Source organism: Pseudophryne corroboree, chromosome 2 (assembly GCF_028390025.1).
Source record: "Pseudophryne corroboree isolate aPseCor3 chromosome 2, aPseCor3.hap2, whole genome shotgun sequence".
NCBI lineage: Eukaryota > Metazoa > Chordata > Amphibia > Anura > Myobatrachidae > Pseudophryne > Pseudophryne corroboree.
In genome coordinates this window covers 480,976,530-480,999,534 of record NC_086445.1, presented here as the reverse complement: position 1 = coordinate 480,999,534, position 23,005 = coordinate 480,976,530, and the positions used below count along the sequence as shown (strand labels likewise).

The window sequence follows — 23,005 nt, the reverse complement described above, 5'->3', positions numbered from 1 at the left end:
CACATTCTGCGGCTGGACTGCCGCACCCTAAATCTGTAAAAGCCCATTCCACGAGGAAAGTGGGCTCTTCTTGGGCGGCTGCCCGAGGGGTCTCGGCTTTACAAATTTGCCGAGCTGTTACTTGGTCGGGTTCAAACATTTTTGCAAGAGTCTACAAGTTTGATACCCTGGCTGAGGAGGACCTAGAGTTTGCTCATTCGGTGCTGCAGAGTCATCCGCACTCTCCCGCCCGTTTGGGAGCTTTGGTATAATCCCCATGGTCCTTACGGAGTCCCAGCATCCACTTAGGACGTCAGAGAAAATAAGATTTTACTCACCGGTAAATCTATTTCTCGTAGTCCGTAGTGGATGCTGGGCGCCCATCCCAAGTGCGGATTGTCTGCAATACTTGTTTATAGTTATTGCCTAACTAAAGGGTTATTGTTGAGCCATCTGTTGAGAGGCTCAGTTATATTTCATACTGTTAACTGGGTATAGTATCACGAGTTATACGGTGTGATTGGTGTGGCTGGTATGAGTCTTACCAGGGATTCATAATCCTTCCTTATTGTGTCAGCTCTATCCTAACTGAGGTCTGGAGGAGGGTCATAGTGGGAGGAGCCAGTGCACACCAGGTAGTCCTAAAGCTTTCTTTAGTTATGCCCAGTCTCCTGCGGAGCCGCTATTCCCCATGGTCCTTACGGAGTCCCAGCATCCACTACGGACTACGAGAAATAGATTTACCGGTGAGTAAAATCTTATTTTGGCTCGATTGAAACTTGTAGCTCTAGCCCTCGGTCGTGCACAAGGACGCAACTGCACAATCAGTGAGGTCGTACAAGTGTGGAAGAAGCTGTTAGATGACCTTGAAGAGATTGGACACCACAGCAGTGTAGTAAAGATGGCAAAGGCAAGAGCTAAAATTGCACTCACAGATGCCCACTTGCTGGCTAATCTACTGTACTTGATCCTAGGTACAGGGGGAAAAAACTTAGTCCTGCTGAAATTGAGACTGCTATAGAGTTTGCTCATGTCAATAATCGTCAAATGATGCCGGTCATCATCAACTTTCGTTCAGCTGTGCCCTTTTCTAGTTAGAATGTAACCTTTCATGGGCTGGACCCAATCCATCTTAGCCAGTAATGGAAGCTTATTGCTTATTACTGGCTAAGATAGATTGGTTAGGCACTCGCATGACAGTATGAATATTTTGATAATTTCCCCATATATCCCTAATGCCTCTTCTTAACTTTAAGATTTCCTTTACAGGATTATGTTTTATGTATTGCAGTAATCCTCATAAAATGGCCATTTAGGCATAAAATCTATAGGTGTTGGTCTAACAGGAACACAGGGAAATGGGTATGATGAGGACAATGTATTATTGGTCACTCTTCAGTAGCTGATCTGTGATGCTTGTTCCAGAGCAGGGTGTTCTACATTTTGGTGAGCGAAACATTTCTTGTACATAGAATTTACTTTCCTATACTTTGTTTTAGACTCTGATGATGATGGAGAATCCGAGGCAGCGAAACAGCTCGTTCGACCCATAGCAGAGAAAATTATGGCACAATATAAAGCCAAAGATGAGGAAGCACCACTACTGTTCTTCGTGGCCGGAGAGGTGAGTGCAGAAAAATAATGGAAATGCCCAATGCATTACTAGTTCTTCTGTAGAGAATAGATGTTAACATTGCTCGTGGAGTCTGTATGATTAATTCTATATAGAATCTTAAATGTTCATATTCAGCCTGGATTTTATCAATAAAATGACTGCAGTCGAGTTCCTGTTGTCTTGTTTTGGTCAGTTTTTTCAACTGTAGATGAAAAAGTAATAACCTTTTTTTTTTCCCTGTAAACATAGGGGCGGATGTATTAAGCCTGGAGAAGTGATAAAGCAGTTGTGATAAGTGCAAGGTGATAACGCACCAGTCATTACGGGTTAAAAAAGAAAGGAGCTGATTGGCTGGTGTGTTATCACCTTCCACTTATCACTTCTTTATGACTGCTTTATCACTTCTCCAGGCTTAATACATCTGCCCCATAATACTGACCATATGCAGCACTCGGAAGACTGATCTCTGTCAGACTTGTTTCATAATAGATATGACATTTGTATCTGATATTTTTACCCACTTGTGAGCTCCCTAAAATGTATTATGATATTGCTTAATGGTATATCCAGCCTTCAGGTGTATTGTGTCTTTATTTAGTTAGTTTACAAAGCACACATGCACTTAAAGGCTTATGGGCCCTACTCACTTGGCGATGTGCCGCCGAGGTGCCCGACAGCCGATACGGCCGACGAGCGACCCGGCGGCGGGGGGGCAGTGACGGGGGGAGTGAAGTTTCTTCACTCCCCCCGTCACCCTGCTGCATTGACGTGCAGGCAAATATGGACGAGATCGTCCATATTGGCCTGCATGCACAGCCGACGGGAGACCAGCGATGAACGAGCGCGGGGACTCGCATCGTTCATCGCTTAAGTCTCCACACTGAAAGATATGAACGAGTTCTCGTTCATTTATGAACGAGATCGTTCATATCTTTCAGAATATCGCCAAGTGTGTAGGGCCTATTACACTTACTCAGGAGACACCTATGAAATCTAATAATGAACCCGAGACGGTTTGAGTGGCAGATAAATCTCCATGTTGCTGTGTAAGAGTGTAAGTGGCCTGTCGCTGTCCAACCTCCTACCGCTGGATACATTTAATTGAAGTAAATGGCTTAAATCAATTTCAAGAAGTGACTTCCACAGGTGGAACTTAAGTATGTGAAGACATTATTACATTAGAGAGTACCTAGAAATGCACTCCTACCCCCCAGCCCACCAAAGTGCAAAATAGAGGTGTAAATGTAGCCCCGTTAAAAGTAAAAGACAAAACATAGTGACCATCAGCTCTCGCCTTGTGGAGGGGAATTTGCAGTGCACATCATTAAAAAACTGTAATTTCTCCACTTCCTTTTACAGCAATAAGATGAAATCTTAGATCTTCACTGCTCCTCCTAAGTACAGTAGGTGTGATGGTGACCCCGCTCCATACTTAAAATGAAATGTTTTTTCTCTGCCCCAACGCCTCCTCTTGACGTGGGCAAACATATCTGCAAATACGGTGTCCTGTTCTCCCCAGCCACACACCTTAGGAAAGTCCAAGTGTATTTGCACAAATCAAGGCACACGGTGGGGCCAAAGATGATTTTTGTATTGAGGCAATTGTTTTGTGCTTTATGAATGATTGATTAATAGGTATGTGTCTAGCACCCTACCCCACTCTGCCCCCTGACAGCTCTTATTGGATCCAATATGGTCCCTCTATTCGCTACTATCAGAGCTATAGCTCACCATTTTATGTGCCCCCTTCGTGTCTGCAGTCATTCCCTTTTACCCTCCACAACTCTGCATCTACATTCTGCTGAGCTAGCCCATTGTGTTGCTGCAGTACTGTGTCTGATCCTGCAGTGAGGCCCTGACCCCTCACAGCATCTCTCCAGCTAACTTGCAGCTCAGAGATTGTCGGATAGTGACTTCCCTTCCCCCACCGCACAACATGGCATTGTGTTTTTACCATTGTTTTACGGGTGAGCTTATATATCGGTTGGAAACAGTGGCATGGGACAGAGGATTAAAAGAGCGAAGACCGGGTCGTGGCGAGGAAGAGATAGATGGGGAAAAAGGGTCAGACATTCAAAAGAGGGGAAGGTACAGAGAAAGGGGGTAAAAAGGCAACACTGACCACTCGAAAAATACAGTATATACTATAAGATGGGCAAGAGGACGAATGGTAGGGAGAGAGAGAATAGGAGAAGAGGAAAGGGTAGCAACCTTGCAAATGATGGGTCGAAAACACTAGTGTATGTATAGGGGCTAATTCAGGTTGGATCGCATATCGTGATCCAACCGGAATTATTACGATCGCCCCGATCCTGTGCATGCAATTACACTTTCTGTGGGAGGCGCAGAAAATGTGATCGCCAATCAGGCAGAGACGTTCGTGGGGCTGGGAGGGGGCAGCAATGCTCTGTTTCCAGGGCAGAGATGGAGCGTTGCGGAGGCGGCCAAACGGGGGGCAGTGCGGCACGGTCGGGGGTGTGATCGCGGCCGCCGCGATGGTGAGCATGCTAAGTTATGCCGGCAGGAGGCATCCTATATTTGTGATGCATTAGCAATTTCTGCTTTGTTGAGGGGGGTCGGCGGCACCCAGCATGCTAGCAAAAGGATTGCAAATTCTGCTAACTGCTGATTACTGAACTAGACCCATATTTAGATAGCTAGATATTCTGTGTATTCACTATGTCTGAATACCATATATTGATGAGTGTAAAAATTGCTTTCAACCCATTTGCCCTGACATGCAGAAGACAGGACAATGTATATTATTCTAGTCTTCCTTTTGCCATTTTCAATGTGTTGAAACTCTGATACAAATATAGAATGTGTTAGCAAGTGCTTAGATTTTGTGTTTAGTTTAAAGTACTTTTCTTATTCCACGGACATCCCTGTCATTGAGAGAGAGAGCCACTGTAAACCTTCAGGCTTGTGAATTTAAACTGTCCCACAAAAGTATGTATATTTCAAGGCTTGGGTTTCTAAAATATCCAGTAAGTGAAATCCCAGAATACTTTAGCTCAGTTGTCTTTTGTTTAAATCCTTGTATATTTCACAGTTTAAACACATACAAATGCCTTGAGAAGTAGAGCAAGAAAAAATAGTTGAGTGATAAAGACAATCTTTTGAGCACATGAGTCTCTTGTGCATCAGTCTTGTGATGTGTTTCCAAAGTAGCATCAATCACTTGTGCTCTGGAAAAAGAAGTATTTGGGTTGACTGGTTTAAAATTCTGGGTGTGGAACAGAAAGCTAGACATATATAACAATACACAGAGCAGCTGCAGGGAGTCAGGACATGGTATGTAATCACACCTCATTTGGATGTTGAAAGATATTACAATGAATATCCCATAAGTTTTCTGGTCAGTCAGTGCTATAATAAAAATGATGCGATATGACATAAAAATGTTTCGCCTTACAGCCTTCAGTTATTAGACAGTTGGCGTAAGGATCTATTTGGCTGAGTGCATGGTTGTTGGGCACTGATTTGAATCCAGTGACCATTCCCTGGGACCTTAGACAAGTCATTATCTCCATTGGTCCCTTGCTCCCAAACTTCTGTTGTGCTTAAACTATGCCTGATGTTTTAAGGGAATACATATGGGATACCGGCGGTCAGTAGACCGACAGCAGCATCCCGATGCTCGGAATCCCAACAGGGGTGCGGTAAGTATACTAACAGTCTCCCTGTACCTCCATCACCCTAACCCTTTCCCCGCAACACCTCCCCCTACCTTGTAGCATAATCCTAATCCTCCCTTCTTAGTGCCTAACCCTCTCGCCTTGCAGCCAAACCTTAGTGCCTGAACATAACACCTTGTAAACGCTGGTTTACGTACAGGACTAAAAGCAACACTTTAAAAAGACATTTCATACACTTTAGATGAAGCCGCTGCGGCCGCTATATTTGATCCACAACCTACGTACTTATAACACCATTAGCGTACAGAGTCCCGTACCGTGTACGGACTTTGCGTACAAACGCCGCGCTGGCTGTACAAAGTACGCGCAGCGCGTACACACCCAAAGATACACCGTGAACCCTTAACAGTTATGCATGCGATAGTAATACACTTTAAACCTTAGCAGGGAAAGGAAAACACGACACCAGATTGTATTTAAACTGCTGGGTTCCGACACCATAACATATTATTACTGAAAGGGGGTTACAATAACAAAGCAATACAGTACAAAAAAATAATGGCTACAGTTAATGGTACATACTTGTTTGTATTTCGCCGCGCTACCCAGTCTGGTCCTCGGTCATCTAGATAGATAACTTTGAGAGTCTTGTGTGACCAGGCCTGCAGCTGGCTCCTTTTATACAATCTTCCAAAACTTAACACAATGGATACTGTAATCTCTTTGTCCATTGGACACAGGGATTGTCATTTACAGTACAGGAGAGGTCATAGGTTGGTTTGAATAGGTGGGCGATGTCTGTTCAAGATGCACTTGTGGGTGGTCTCCTCTGGGTTCCCGCTGCATACTTAATGTACAGTAAATACAGTTTATATCTATAGTCTGCTCCTGCACATAACTATTCGCAGGAACGTGCGATCTTTTGCAAACCAACACCGGAATATTACCCTTAAAATACCCTAGAGCTGGATACCAAACACCACCTTATAACCTTGTTCTGTCCCCTCCTATCCTGTAAAGGTGAATCCCTTTGTTATGATACCATTTAAACTGTTGTAACTTGCTGGTGTGATGCGAGGAGACTATGTGTAAAATGTGCACTATTTGGATTAAATATGTAATATGTTTTGATAGCTTTTCCATGCGTCCACAAACTCTACCGTAAATACTCATACCACGCGCTAATGCGCAGGACCGCGGGAGCGACCATACGCAAATTGCAAATATGCGCATGCACAGCAGAACAAGTGCACGCACGGAGGCCATCTGTGTGTAGTTTGTACGTGATGTGTGTACTGCAATATTTTTTTACTTTGACAAACCCCCCCCCCCCCCCCCCCCTTCCCCCTCTTCCTACTCTCGCAGCCTAACCCGCCCTGCCAAACTTATGATCGGGATGCTGGGATTCCAGCGTCAGCATTGAGAGTGATGTTGGTATTACAGCTGTGTTCTGGTCGGGATTCTGGTGCCGGTATTTCGACGGCATCACTGGTATGCTAACCGCATCCCGTTTTAAGGAGTCATGTAATTGTACTCTGTCTATATATGATATATGTGTGTATGTATATATACTGTATAGCATTGTGTAGGTACTCCTGGATTCAGTATGATTTACCAACAGTCTGGATCCCGGTGATCAAATACTGATGCTGGAATCCCGACAGTCCAAATCCAACATCGAGCACAGCGTGTCCCCTCACGGGCTCACTGTGCTCGCCACACTGTTATATTCCCCCACAGGTGGTGGTGTGGACCACCACCCTAGTGGGAATACCGGGCTGACCGCCGGCATTTTGACTGTTATCGGGATTCCGGCATCGGTATTTTGACTGCTGGGATCCTGACTGTCGGGAAATTAACTGCATCCCCTCCTCCTGCCACCAAGCAGCTCTGACCCATTGAGACATGGACTTCACAAGACCTCAGATGGTGTCATGTGGTATCTGAAAACGCCTGCAAATTCGCCAAAACAGGTGGATCGGCAGCGAATTTGGGATTTCCGCCAAGTCGAAAAAACGCCACTTACATTGAATAGGGTAAATCGAAAAGTGCAGTTTTTTCAACCTGTCGGGAATTCCGACAGGAATGGAATATACCACTTAGTTGTTTTTTGTTTTTCTGTAGCAAGCTCAAGATCCTTATGTTTATATACATGCTCTAGAAGCGTTTAAATAATGTGGCTAAATGAAAATAGCCTTCGACTACTGGAGGTTTGGTATATTTGTGTGAGTCTGCCCAGTTTTTTTTAAAAGAGCAATCTTTTACAAGGCAAAACCAGGTTTCTTTTGTTGCTTTAAAATAACGGACTTGCACAAAAGTCCCGCAACTCCAGAACTCTGAGGATAATACATTTAGCTAATGGTGTCCAATTGCTTTAAACTCGCCACAGGATCACCCAACCAAATTAAGAAAAAAAAGGGGTTAATCAAACAATCATACAGTGATTGTTTTCAAAGTGCCCACATCCATTTTAACCACGGGAAAATGGTTTTCCTCAGGGGGCATAAACAAAAGCAGAATGAAAATATTTTCTCTTAGGCACCTCAACAAAGCAACCCGTTCCATCACAAACCCACCGTGATACAGCCACATGGCAGAAAGATATGTGTGAATTCCACAAGGGGGTAAGAGAGGTGTGGGAATGCCACGTGGTGGCCAGAGAGCTGTGGAAATGACACTTGATGGGAAGAGCAGTGAGGAATGATACTTGGTGGGGAAAGAGGTGTGGTAATGCTACATGGCGGGAAGAGAGGTGTGGAAATGCCACATGGCAGTGAAAGATCTGTGGGAATGCCACTTGGCTGCAAGAGAGGTGTGGGAATGCCACATGGCGGTAAGAGAGCTGTGGAAATGACACTTGACGGGAAGAGAGGCGTGAGAATGACACTTGGTGGGAAGAGAGGTTTGGGACTGACACTTGTAGGGAAGAGAGGTGTGGGAATGACACTTGGGACTGGATGTAATGGCTTGTGAGATTGCCGGAGCTCTGATACGCAGGCCGAACTTGCACGTTTTTTTAAATCCGCAAACATTTACAAGGCAAAACCTGGTTGGCCCTTGATGAGGAGAGTCGTGGTTATGACACTTGGTGGGAAGAGAGGCATGGTAATGACACTTGACGGGAAGAGAGGTGTGGGAATGACACTTGGCGGGAAGAGAGTCGTGGGAATGACACCTGGGAAGAGTGGTGTGGGAATGAAACTCAGTGGGAAGAGTGGCGTGGGAATGAAACTCTATGGGAAGAGAGGTGTGGGAAGGACACTTGACAGCAAGAGATGCGTGGGAATGACACTCAATGGGAAGAGAGGCGTGGGAATGACACTCGATGGGAAGAGAGGCGTGGGAATGACACTTGATGAGAAGAGTGGTGTTGAATGATACTTGATGGGAAGAGTTGAGCTAGACTAAAACTGTAAACGTTCATGCAGTGCATGTTCCCTTACATTACACTCCAAACCAGGACTACAGTGAGTGTGGCATATATGGAAATGAATACATTTTAATAAATGCTGAGGAAAGACATTATGATAGAGCCCTGTGTTTGCTCTCTTCTGCAAATTGAAATTTATATCCACTCATTGTTACATGAACATAGTGGCCACAGTGTGGCTTTGAGAGGAACTCTGAAGATTACCCTATAAATTGAGAACTGGGTGACCTCCTGTATTGTCACAGTGTTGCAGTATGGGTCACATATCTGTGGAAAATGAGTCCTAATGTCCTGCCTGCTTTTAAATGACATCAAAAAATGTTTCACTATTGTAACTTCCATCTACAGCAAAAAAAAAAAAAAAAAAAACCACATGCCCCACATTTGCCATTTATATATTGTGTTGAGTCTGTCGCTCATTTCCTTTTAACATGTGATGTTTTAATAATTTACCTGTCGAAATATAAATGCTGTAACTTAAATTATGGAAAACTAAATTTACAGAATACTACACTGTTATACTATTATTTACGTCAGCAACATTTTAAATAATTTTATTTAAAATGGTAAGAACAATTTGTTAAAACTAAGAATATTTTGATACATTTTATTGAAATATGCAATTTTAAAATACAGATTTATCACTTAATACAGAGGTTCTCAAATGTGGTCCTTAAGGCACCCCAACGGTCCAGGTTTTAAGTTTATCCATGTTTGGCCACAGTTGACTTAATTAGCAACCTCAGTCAGCTTGATTTAACCATCTCCCAGCCGCCGGTCACATAACCGCATCCTGATGCAATAATATTCATTTATACATCTGCTTATACAGTTTACAGCTGTCTGCAACACTTGCCTGTAATTTATATACGTATATAGGGGTCTATTCAAGTCAAGTCGGAATAACGGTAGTTTCCATCAATTTAAGGTTGAATCCAGAATCGACCTATTCAATCAAACTGCCGTTTATCCAAGAAGTCAGAAAATTCCGACTTGTTGGAATACACGTGGATCAGTGGATTAGCCGCGGATCCACGTGTTTTGTCGGATTCGCGGCCAAATCCGACAGGTTTTAGCCCCGTTTACAACAATGTCAATCCGACTTTAAAAAATGTCGGATTGGCATTGTCGAGTATGGCCAAAACCTGTTGGATTTGGCTGCCAATTGAATACTGAAATGTCGGAAAGGATCCGACATCAATTGAATACACCCAATAATCTTGATCTTAATTACAATGTCTGTTTAATAGATAAAATACCATTAATTAAGTCAGTATCTGGCAGAGCACATTCACTTTGACAATGAAATGCAGGACCTGTTTTTATAGAAGAGAGGTGTGTGAGGAACTGGATGTACTGTAGACCTGTTACACTCCATAGATCCTGCTTTACTTTTTCTTGTCTGTAATCTATCATGTTATTCAGTTGGGAAAGGAAAGATTTTGTATTATTTTTCACATCTGTTTCTTTTCAGCAGTGAAGTCCAACTGTAAAGGAATTAATTTTAAAAATGGGAGGAGCACATTATGTCATTTCAGGATTGCACAGACCAGCTTTTCTCTGCTTGACAATGTGACTAACAGATTGAACTTCAACAGTGTCCTCACTTCATCTCCGTCCAACCTAGAGCTTTTAGTTATTTATGATTACTGCCTATCTGTGCTTCTGTGTTTCCTGACCGAAAACTGTAGGTTAAATATTCTCATACAAATGTATGACGTTATTACATGCCTTACTAGGGCAGTGGTGGTTGTTTTTTCATGTCACTTCGGACTACCTGCTGCCCCAGCCCTGATATTTGTTTGTGTGTGTGTATACGCACGCACACACACACACACACACACACACACACACACACACTACATAGATACCAGATAAAGTTTTCCATATATCAGATCCTTGGGTCAAGGCAATGCGTAATACTTAACATGCACCCAATCAGCACACGGTGCAGCATGGGAGACATTCCTCCTGAAAGCCCTAACAGTCGTTTTGGCGCTACATGCACCTTTATTAAACGTTTTTCAAGAGGAATGTCTCCCATTCTGTACCGAGTGCTGACCAGATGCATGTAAAGTATTACGCATTGCCTTGACCTGAGCATTTGAATTAAAACTCACTTTGCACCTTGTTGTCACAGTGAAGTGCTGGTCTCTGTTCTTTGGTTTGCTGCTAGACTTCTGAAGATTACTATATATAAATATATATATATATATATATATATATATTATGTCTTCCAGCAATAAATCGCACACACTTCAATGTCTTAATTTAGGGGTGCCAGGTCAATAATGCATACATAGTCCGTACCTTGCATATTCCACGGGGGTCAAATACAAAGAGACCAGCCCACCGCCAAGTAGCTAAAATAGAAAAACAGTTTTAATACAAAAATAGCAAAGTTAGGCCTTTAGAACAAATAGCTATATACTCATCCAACTTCAGTGGATATAGGTGGTCATTCCGAGTTGATCGCATGTAGCAACTTTTTGCTGCTCGTGCAATCAACTAGACGCCGCCTATAGTGGAGTGTGTTTTAGCATAGCAGGGCTGCGAACGCTTGTGCAGCCCTGCTATGCTAAAAAAGTTTAGTGTAAAACAAGACCAGGGTCAGACCTACTTACCCTGTGCGACGGATCCAGTCCCGGCTGTGACGTCAGACATCTGCCCTCCAAACGCCTGGACACGCCTGTGATCGCCTTACCACGCCCGGGAAACGGTGAGTAGACGCCCCGATTCTCCTTCCCGCTGTCAATCTTCTTGCGATCGGGCCTGCGATCGCTTTCTTCAGTCCTGACGTCATTGCCCGGAGACTGCTGTCGCTGGGCAACGACGTGCTGGCGCCGCACAGCTGCAGTTCCGACTTGTTCGCACCGCAGCGAAGAACCGCTGCGTGCGAACGAGACGGAATGACCCCATAGTCCACAAGTGGATACATCGCCATTCCATGCTACTTGGTGGTGTGCTGGTGTATATGTGTGTGTATGTATATGTATGTGTGTGTATATATATATATATATATATATATATATATATATATATATACACACACACACACACACACACACACACATATATATAGTGCATCCGGAAAGTATTCACAGCGCTTCATTTCTTTTTCATCCACTAGGGGTCACTGGAGTACTCTTGGGATATGGACGGCTTCCGCAGGAACAAGGCACTGAATAAATTAATTTTGGAACTACTCCTCCCCTCCATATCCCAGAGTACCTCAGTGTTTTTTCTGTGCTCGACGTAGCAACAAGGCTCGTGTGGACCTTCCATACTTGTTTTGAATATATTTTTATTTTATTTTAGATTTTTCTTTTTTCACCTTATCCACATCCCTTCCCCCCTTCCAGAAAGGCGAGGGTCCGGGATAGTGAAAGCTGCTACAAGCAGCTGGTGTGTCGGTCCTCTCTATAAGAGCACCCTCACAGCCAAGTGCCAACAACCTGAGGGAAGGCTGGACGGAGTTTGCAGAGAAGCCCCGTCATAGCCCAGGAGCACAGGTATTTATGGTACTTGGAGCAGGGACAGTCAGCACATGCTGCCGCCCCACTGTAGAGGAGGACAGAAGCTTAACAGGGCAGCTTCCGCTGCCGTCCGCTATGTGGGGTTTGTATTTTTATTAAAGTTCCCTGCTGCTTCCCTAGCGCTGACTGCAAAGCCGTTTCACAGCGCCCAGTGCCGCTCCACGGCCCAGTCGTTGCCGCTCTCCAGCGCCGCTTCACGGCGCAACCGCTGCCGCTCTCCAACGCCGATCTCCGCTGCCGCCCTCCAGCGCCAAACTCCGCTGCCGCCCTCCGGCGTCGATCCACGGTCCAGCCGCTGTCGTCCTCCAGCGCCGCTCCCCGCCGGCCTCCCGCGATTATTACACAGCATTCAGGCTGACCGCGGACAGCTCTCCCTGCTGCCGTGGTCCGCCAACAGGAAGGGGGAGATCGCTAGAGGGGAAAGGGGGGAGGATTATGCCCGCAGCAGCACAGCGGGAGGGCCCTCATAACTAAACTGCATTTTACTGCAGTAAGTACATCAGGACAAAGGCCTGTGTTTCAGGGTAGAGGGGTCTCATTTACACTCAATAGTAATGTAAACCCTGGTATCAGACTGTTAAGCCTGTGTTACATCCGTTATTTATGATGGCTGTCTATGTGTATAGATGTGTGTAATATATATGTATAAGACAAAGACAAGTGGTACATATCTGACTATATATATATATCTCAGCTTTGATCTCAGCGGTTGCTTCATTATATAGGTTTAGAGCACATGGCAGGACGCCATTTTTTTTACTCTTCTTCCTGGTTCTTCTTCAGGAAGTTGCTGTCCTACAACATTCTGCTCCGGAAGGGGCAGGGGCGTTAGTAGGAATTTGAACAGATCAGGTTTCATATACTGTGGCCACGTGCCCTACACTTCGGCCGTATGCACACTTTAGTAACATTTTAAGTAAACTTGTCTCTCTTATATATTTGTTTCTCTATCGTCCTAGTGGATGCTGGGGTTCCTGAAAGGACCATGGGGAATAGCGGCTCCGCAGGAGACAGGGCACAAAAAGTAAAGCTTTAGGATCAGGTGGTGTGCACTGGCTCCTCCCCCTATGACCCTCCTCCAAGCCTCAGTTAGATTTTTGTGCCCGGCCGAGAAGGGTGCAATCTAGGTGGCTCTCCTAAAGAGCTGCTTAGAAAAGTTTAGCTTAGGTTTTTTATTTTACAGTGAGTCCTGCTGGCAACAGGATCACTGCAACGAGGGACTTAGGGGAGAAGAAGTGAACTCACCTGCGTGCAGGATGGATTGGCTTCTTGGCTACTGGACATTAGCTCCAGAGGGACGATCACAGGTACAGCCTAGATGGTCACCGGAGCCTCGCCGCCGGCCCCCTTGCAGATGCTGAAACGAGAAGAGGTCCAGAATCGGCGGCAGAAGACTCCTCAGTCTTCTTAAGGTAGCGCACAGCACTGCAGCTGTGCGCCATTTTCCTCTCAGCACACTTCACATGGCAGTCACTGAGGGTGCAGGGCGCTGGGAGGGGGGCGCCCTGGGAGGCAAATGAAAACCTTTTTTGGCTAAAAATACCTCACATATAGCCTCCGGGGGCTATATGGAGATATTTAACCCCTGCCAGAATCCGTTAAGAGCGGGAGACGAGGCCGCCGAAAAAGGGGCGGGGCCTATCTCCTCAGCACACAGCGCCATTTTCCCTCACAGAAAGGCTGGAGGGAAGGCTCCCAGGCTCTCCCCTGCACTGCACTACAGAAACAGGGTTAAAACAGAGAGGGGGGGCACTAATTTGGCGTTAGAAATATATAAAAAAGATGCTATAAGGGAAAACACTTATATAAGGTTGTCCCTATATAATTATAGCGTTTTTGGTGTGTGCTGGCAAACTCTCCCTCTGTCTCTCCAAAGGGCTAGTAGGTCCTGTCCTCTATCAGAGCATTCCCTGTGTGTGTGCTGTGTGTCGGTACGTGTGTGTCGACATGTATGAGGACGATGTTGGTGAGGAGGCGGAGCAATTGCCTGTAATGGTGATGTCACTCTCTAGGGAGTCGACACCGGAATGGATGGCTTATTTAGGGAATTACGTGATAATGTCAACACGCGCCAAGGTCGGTTGACGACATGAGACGGCCGACAAACAATTAGTACCGGTCCAGACGTCTCAAAAACACCGTCAGGGGTTTTAAAACGCCCGTTTACTTTAGTCGGTCGACACAGACACAGACAGGGACACTGAATCCAGTGTCGACGGTGAATAAACAAACGTATTCCTTATTAGGGCCACACGTTAAGGGCAATGAAGGAGGTGTTACATATTTCTGATACTACAAGTACCACAAAAGAGGGTATTATGTGGGATGTGAAAAAACTACCGTAGTTTTTCCTGAATCGGATAAATTAAATGAAGTGTGTGATGATGCGTGGGTTCCCCCCGATAGAAAATATGGGCGGTATACCCTTTCCCGCCAGAAGTTAGGGCGCGTTGGGAAACACCCCTTAGGGTGGATAAGGCGCTCACACGCTTATCAGAACAAGTGGCGGTACCGTCTATAGATAGGGCCGTCCTCAAGGAGCCAGCTGACAGGAGGCTGGAAAAATATCATAAAAAGTATATACACACATACTGGTGTTATACTGCGACCAGCGATCGCCTCAGCCTGGATGTGCAGAGCTGGGGTGGCTTGTTCGGATTCCCTGACTAAAAATATTGATACCCTTGACAGGGACAGTATTTTATTGACTATAGAGCATTTAAAGGATGTATTTCTATATATGCGAGATGCACAGAGGGATAGTTGCACTCTGGCATCAAGAGTAAGTGCGATGTCCATATCTGCCAGAAGATGTTTATGGACACGACAGTGGTCAGGTGATGCAGATTCCAAACGGCACAAAGGTGTATTGCCGTATAAAGGAAGAGGAGTTATTTGGGGTCGGTCCATCGGACCTGGTGGCCACGGCAACTGCTGGAAAATCCACCGTTTTTACCCTAAGTCACATCTCTGCAGAAAAAGACACCGTCTTTTCAGCTTCAGTCCTTTCGACCCTATAAGAGTCATATCTGCCCAGGGATAGAGGAAAGGGAAGAAGACTGCAGCAGGCAGCCCATTCCCAGGAACAGAAGCGTTCCAACCCTTCTGACAAGCTCTCAGCATGACGCTGAGACCGTACAGGACCCCTGGATCCTACAAGTAGTATCCCAGGGGTACAGTTTGGAATGTCGAGACGTTTCCCCTGCGCAGGCTCCTGAAGGCTGCTTTACCAAGGTCTCCCTCCGACAAGGAGGCAGTATGGAAAAAAATTCACGAGCTGTATTCCCAGCAGGTGATAATTAAATTACCCCTCCTACAACAAGAAAAGGGGTATTATTCCACACTATATTGTGGTACTGAAGCCAGAAGGCTAGGTGAGACCTATTCTAAATCTAAAAAAATTTGAACACTTACAAAGGTTCAAATCAAGATGGAGTCACTCAGAGCAGTGATAACGAACCGGGAAGAAGGGGACTATCTGGTGTCCCGAGACATCAGGGATGCTTACCTCCATGTCCCAAATTTGCCCTTATCACTAAGGGTACCTCAGGTTCGTGGTACAGAACTGTCACTATCAGTTTCAGACGCTGCCGTTTGGATTGTCTACGGCACCCAGGGTCTTTACCAAGGTAATGGCCGAAATGATGGTTCTTCTTCGAAGAAAAGGCGTCTTAATTATCCCTTACTTGGACGATCTCCTGATAAGGGCAAAGTCCAGGGAACAGTTGGAGGTCGGAGTAGCACTATCTCGGATACTGTTACAACAGCAGGGGTGGATTCTAAAGATTCCAAAATCGCAGCTGATCCCGACAACAAGTCTCCTGTGCTTAGGGATGATTCTAGACAAAGTCCAGAAAAAGGTGTTTCTCCCGGAAGAGAAAGCCAGGGAGTTATCCGAGCTAGTCAGGAACCTCCTAAAATCAGTGCATCATTGCACAAGGGCCATGGTAAAAAAAATGGTGACTTCCTTCGAAGCAATTCCAGTCGGCAGATTTCATGCAAGAACTTTTCAGTGGGATCTGCTGGACAAATGGTCCGGATCGCATCTTCAGATGCATCAGCGGATAACCCTATATCCAAGGACAAGGGTGTCTCTCCTGTGGTGGTTACAGAGTGCTCATCTTCTAGAGGGCCGCAGATTCGGCATTTAGTTTTGGATGTTGGTGACCACGGAGGCCAGCCCGAGAGGCTGGGGAGCAGTCACACAAGGAAAAAATTTCCAGGGAGTGTGATCAAGTCTGGAGATTTTTCTCCACATAAATATAGCTAAGGGTAAATTTATAATGCTCTAAGCTTAGCAAGATCTCTGCTTCAAGGTCAGCCGGTATTGATCCAGTGGGATAAAACATCACGGCAGTCGCCCACGTAAATAGACAGGGCGGCACAAGAAGCAGGAGGGCAGTGGCAAAAACTGCAAGGACTTTTCGCTGGGCGGAAAATCATGTGATAGCACTGTCAGCAGTGTTTCATTCCGGGAATGGAAACTGGGAAGCAGACTTCCTCAGTAGGCACGACCTCCACCCGGCAGAGTGGGAACTTCATGGGGAAGTTTTCCACATAATTGTAAACCGTTGGGAATTACCAAAGGTGGACATGATGGCGTCCCGTCTGAACAAAAAACGGGACAGGTATTGCGCCAGGTTAAGAGACCCTCAGGCAATAGCTGTGGACGTTCTGGTAACACCGTGGGTGTACCAGTCGGTGTATGTGTTCCATCCTCTGCTTTTCATACCTAAGGTACTGAGAATTATAAGACGTAGAGGAGTAAGAACTATACTCATGGCTCCGGATTGGCCAAGAAGGACTTGGTACCCGGAACTTCAAGAGATGCTCACAGAGGACTTATGGCCTCTGCCGCTAAGAAGGGACTTGTTTCAGCAAGTACCATGTCTGTTCCAAGACTTACCGCAGCTGCGTTTGACGGCATGGCGGTGGAACGCCGGATCCTAAGGGAAAAGGCATTCAGGAAGAGGTCATTCCTACCCTGGTCAAAGCCAGAAAGGAGGTGACCGCACAACATTATCACCACATGTGGCGAAAATATGTTGCGTGGTGTGAGGCCAGGAAGGCCCCACGAAGAAATTTCAACTCGGTCGATTCCTGCATTTCTTGCAAACAGGAGTGTCTATGGGCCTCAAATTGGGGTCCATTAAGGTTCAAATTTCGGCCCTGTCGATTTTTCTTCCAGAAAGAAGTGGCTTCAGTTCCTGAAGTCCAGAAGTTTGTCAAGGGAGTATTGCATATACAACCCCCTTTTGTGCCTCCAGTGGCACTGTGGGATCTCAACGTAGTTCTGGGATTCCTCAAAACACATTGGTTTAAAACCAGTCAAATCTGTGGATTTGAAGCATCTCACATGAAAAGTGAACATGCTCTTGGACCTGGCCTGGACCAGGCGAGTGTCAAATTGGTGGGTTTTTTCTCAAAAAAGCCCATATCTGTTTGTCCATTCGGACAGGGCAGAGCTGCGGACTCGTCCCCAGTTCTCTCCCTAAGGTGGTGTCAGTGTTTCACCTGAACCAGCTTATTGTGGTGTCTTGCGCCTACTAGGGACTTGGAGGACTCCAAGTTGCTAGATGTGGTCAGGGCCCTGAAAATATAGGTTCCAGGACGGCTGGAGTCAGGAAAACTGACTTGCTGTTATCCTGTATGCACCCAACAAACTGGGTGCTCTTGCTTTTAAGCAGACTTTTGCTAGTTGGATGTGTAATACAATTCAGCTTGCACATTCTGTGGCAGGCCTGCCACAGCCAAAATATGTAAATGCCCATTCCACAAGGAAGGTGGGCTCATCTTGGGCGGCTGCCCGAGGGGTCTCGGCTTTACAACTTTGCCGAGCGGCTATTTAGTCAGGGGCAAACACGTTTGTAAAATCCTACAAATTTGATACCCTGGCTAAGGAGGACCTGGAGTTCTCTCATTCGGTGCTGCAGAGTCATCCGCACTCTCCCGCCCGTTTGGGAGCTTTGGTATAATCCCCATGGTCCTTTCAGGAACCCCAGCATCCACTAGGACGATAGAGAAAATAAGAATTTACTTACCGATAATTCTATTTCTCGGAGTCCGTAGTGGATGCTGGGCGCCCATCCCAAGTGCGGATTATCTGCATTACTTGTACATAGTTACAAAAATCGGGTTATTATTGTTGTGAGCCATCTTTTCAGAGGCTCCGCTGTTATCATACTGTTAACTGGGTTCAGATCACAGGTTGTACAGTGTGATTGGTGTGGCTGGTATGAGTCTTACCCGGGATTCATAAATCCTTCCTTATTGTGTACGCTCGTCCGGGCACAGTACCTAACTGAGGCTTGGAGGAGGGTCATAGGGGGAGGAGCCAGTGCACACCACCTGATCCTAAAGCTTTACTTTTTGTGCCCTGTCTCCTGCGGAGCCGCTATTCCCCATGGTCCTTTCAGGAACCCCAGCATCCACTACGGACTCCGAGAAATAGAATTATCGGTAAGTAAATTCTTATTTTCTGTGTGCAGAAGGAGTACGCCTGGATCTGAGGCTCGGGTGAGACCGCCAAATACCGAAGTGGTCTCTAGAGATGTCTAGGACCTTGCAGAAGTCCAGGTCTTGTTCAGGTCACAAAGATAGTTATCATTTGTTTTATAATTTACTTTTTTTGCTATGTTGCATTCTAATGCCTGACCTCACATCGCAAAATAACATGAGGAAGGTGAATTACAGCAGCCGTCAGGTATTGAGGATGCTGACAGGCCGCCCATTGATACTTTCGTCAGGGCGGTACCTTTTTCACTTTATTAAGAGTCTCTTAATATGCCGTTAGTAGAGGCATGGAAGAATCCGGATAAAGGGGTTTTTTTGCACCTCGCCGGTTCCTGTCTAGTTACCCATTTCCAGAGGGAGAATCCTCCAATGGTGGATTCGTCTGTGTCAAAACTTTCAAAACTGTTAACATTCCAGTAAAACTGCTACTACGCTTAGACTTGTCAGAATGTAAACTAGAAACTATGTTAAAGTCAATGTATACAGCAACAAGGGTGCTGCTTAGACCTGGTTCGGTTGGAAGTGGGGTAAATACGGCTAACACAGCTCAGGTCGGCCCTACTAGGCTACCACCTTATTCTTGTCGCTGATCACATCTGTGGAGCTGCTGAGTATCTATATATATATATATATATAGCTTCTATGTATGTCGGCCAGGTTAGTTCTCACCTTTTCAGCTTCACTCGTTGCGACCCGACGAGCACTCTGGCTGCGTTCTTGGCTGGCAGTAGCAGAGTCCAAAATAGCAGCGTTGCCTTACGCTGGAGAAATGTTATTTGGTCCTCATTGGTCCATATGGATTTCTCAGGCTACTGGGGGGGAAATCTGGTTTTCTACCATTACCTACACGGGTTCCTAAACGCAATGTTCAAGTCCACCTTTCAAAGCCTTTAGACCTCAGTCCTTTTGAGGCCGTGCTAGAGGCACAGTAGGCGTGATAAAGGACTTCGTTTTCAACAAACCACTCTCCCGTCGTCAGAAGAACGCCGACAAGCCAGTGGCATGACGGGCTTCCAGCCCTTCTCGGATTGGCGTGGTTTCAGACGGTTGTCTCATACCAAAAGCGCCTTTTTCAAAACAGGTATGCCTGTGTCAGAAGACAAGAAGGCAGCTAGGCAGATCGCGATTCAGTCTCTGCTAGTTTCAGCAGTTTGGATCCCGGTCCCTGACAACAAGGTCAGGGTTATTATTCCAGTTTTTTTTTTGTAGCACAGAAAAAGCCAGATGGCTCTGTCAGACTAATATTGATCCTAAAAGGGCTCATTCAGTACACTTACTACAGATTCAAGATGGAATCCCTGCGGTCAGTACCTGCACGTTTATAGCCACAGGAATTCATGCTTGCGCTGGGTCTTAAGGATACGTACTTACACCACCTCATCAGAGGTTCTTGCGTGTTACGATACGGCAGAACCATTACCAGTTAGGCTCTACCGTTTGGCCTCTTGTCAGCGCCTCGGGTATTCACCAAAGTGATGTCTGTGATGATAGCTCATCTCAGTTCCCTGGGAGTGATAATAGTTCTGTACTTGGACGATCTGCTCATCAAAGCTCCGTCTCAACAGATGCTCCTCCAACATGCGTTGCTAACGTACAATATACTAGTTCAGCACGGTTGGATTGTCAACTCCAAGAAATCACATCTAATTCCATCTCAACGACTTCAATTCCTAGGTATGATTCTCGATACGGTAAATCAAAGAATTTACCTACCAGAACAGAAAGTACAGGCCATTCGTCATCTGGTACAATTAGTGCTCAAGCCACGCACAGTCTCGGTACATTTGTGCATTCGTCTCTTAGGCACAATGGTGGCGGCTTTCGAAGCGCTTCAGTTCGGAAGTTTTCACTCACGTCCTTTTCAACTGGATGTGCTCGCACAGTGGTCGGGCTCGCATCTGCAGATTCACCACAGGGTGAGGTTGTCGCCACGGGCCAGAGTGTCTCTACTCTGGTGGCTCAAAGTACACAATCTAACCGCAGGGAAACGGTTCGGCGCCTGGAATTGGATTATTCTAACGACAGACGCGAGTCTCAGAGGTTGGGGAGCTGTAGTTCAAAATTGTCAGCTCCAGAGTCTCTGGGCGGATCACGAAAGATTGCTGTCTATAAATGTCCTGGAACTCCGGGCAATTTACAATGCGCTACGTCAAGCAGTGCACATGCTTCGGTCTCAGACGGTTTAGGTGCAGTCAGACAATGCGACGGCAGTCGCATACATCAACAAACAAGGAGGAACGAGAAGCCGCATGGCAATGCGGGAGGTAGCTCGAATCCTCAGTTGGCCGAGTATCACCAAATGATATTGTCGGCAATGTTCATTCCGGGAGTGGACAACTGGGAGGCGGATTATCTCAGCCGTCGGGATTTTCATCCAGGAGAATGGGCATTAAATCCAGAAGTGTTTCACATGTTGGTCCAGAGGTGGGGTTACCCTCAAGTGGACCTGATGGCATCTCGCCACAATCATCAAACGCCCAGTATGTGTCCAGAACGAGAGATCCAAAGGCAGTGGCGGTGGATGCTCTCACAATCGCGTGGCCGTACAGCCTCGTGTATCTGTTTCCACCGTTTCCGCTGCTCCCTCTGTTGCTAAAACGGATCAAAAGAGAGTCCGTCACAGTCATACTAGTGGCGCCTTATTGGCCTCGGAGAGCTTGGTTCTCGGATCTCCGCGGACTACTCGCAGACGATCCTTGGCCGCTCCCATTACGTCCGGACTTGTTACAACAGGGTCCGTTCCTTTACCCCGATTTAGCACGGCTGCGTTTGACGGGGTGGCTGTTGAGACCGCCCTCTTAAGAAGAGAGGGAATTCCAGAATCGGTTATACCAACCATGTTACGAGCTAGGAAGCCGGTTACGGCAGCTCATTATTACAGAATTTGGTGTGCCTATATAGGTTGGTGTAAAGCTCGTAAGTTTCCAACATCATCTTTCAAGTTATCCCGTCTTTTGTTATTTCTACAGACAGGGTTAGATGGAGGACTGCGTTTATCCACACTAAAAGTGCAGATATCTGCGTTGTCAATTTACTTTCAAAGACGATTGGCTCTATTTCCGTCGGTACACACTTTTCTGCAAGGTGTCCTCAGAGTACAGCCACCATTCATTCCACCTACAGCGCCATGGGACTTGAATCTAGTTTTAGATTTCTTACAGTCTTTATATTTTGAACCCTTACAACAAGTGGATATTAAGGTTCTCACTTGGAAAACGATTTTCTCCTAGCCTTAGCTTCGGCAAGGCGTGTTTCAGATTTGGGTGCCTTGTCATGCAAGCCACCGTATTTGGTGTTTCATGATGACAGAGTGGAACTTCGGACGAATCCCACTTTCTTACCAAAAGTAGTGTAATTTTTTCACATCAATCAACCAATAGTAGTTCCTGTGTTAACAGGAGATTCTGGAACTTTGGATGTGGTACGCGCACTACGCGTTTATGTATCCCGAACGTCTACAGTTCGTAAGACGGATACATTGTTTGTTCTTTATGATGCTGCCAAGATGGGTGGCCAGCTTCTAAGCAGACCTTATCCAGATGGATAAAACTGACCATACGTCAGGCTTACCTTCATGCTAGGTTACAGCCGCCTACATCAGTAACAGCTCATTCCACACGTTCTGTGGGAACGTCATGGGCAGCGGGTCGTGGAGCTTCTACGACCCAGCTTTGCCGTGCGGCTACATGGTCTTCAGTGCACACGTTTGTGCGCTTTTACAAGTTTGATACGTTTGCGGCATCAGCATCTAGCTTTGGCCGCCTAGTATTACAGGTGCCAAACAGCTCTCCCGCCCACGGGGGAAGCTTTGGTACGTCCCAAGAGTACTCCAGTGACCCCTAGTGGATGAAAAAGAAAATAGGATTTTGGTACCCTTTTCTTTGAATCCATAGGGGGCACTGGACGCCCACCCAGAGCAGTTTTACCTGGCTTGTGGTAAGTTCAGGGGATCTTATGGTAACACACTCTCATCGACTGGTTCAAATTATCAAGTTCTAATCGGTTATGGTGTCAACTGTTTAGTTGTCAGTAACGTTATTTGTCAACTTTGTTGTCCGTTATGTTGTATATAATTAATTCTCCATTGTCAACCTCTCTATAGCTCCTGTTCGGCTCAGTAAAAAACACTGAGGTACTCTGGGATATGGAGTGGAGGAGTAGTTCCAAAATGAATTTATTCAGTGCCTTGTTCCTGCGAAAGCCGTCCATATCCCAAGAGTACTCCAGTGCCCCCTATGGATTCAAAGAAAAGGATTTACCTGGTAAATACCAAAATCCTATTTTTTTCCACATT

The 23,005-nt window shown here is 45.9% G+C and overlaps 1 protein-coding gene across 1 annotated transcript in view; it reads left to right on the top strand.

The window, feature by feature from the left end:
• NXN (nucleoredoxin) overlaps window positions 1-23,005 on the top strand; it is a 272,207-nt gene that overhangs the window by 218,941 nt on the left and 30,261 nt on the right. Inside the window, exon 7 of the mRNA XM_063953861.1 lies at window positions 1,479-1,603. Within this exon, the coding sequence (XP_063809931.1) occupies window positions 1,479-1,603 (125 nt within the window). The remainder of the gene's footprint in view (window positions 1-1,478; window positions 1,604-23,005) is intronic.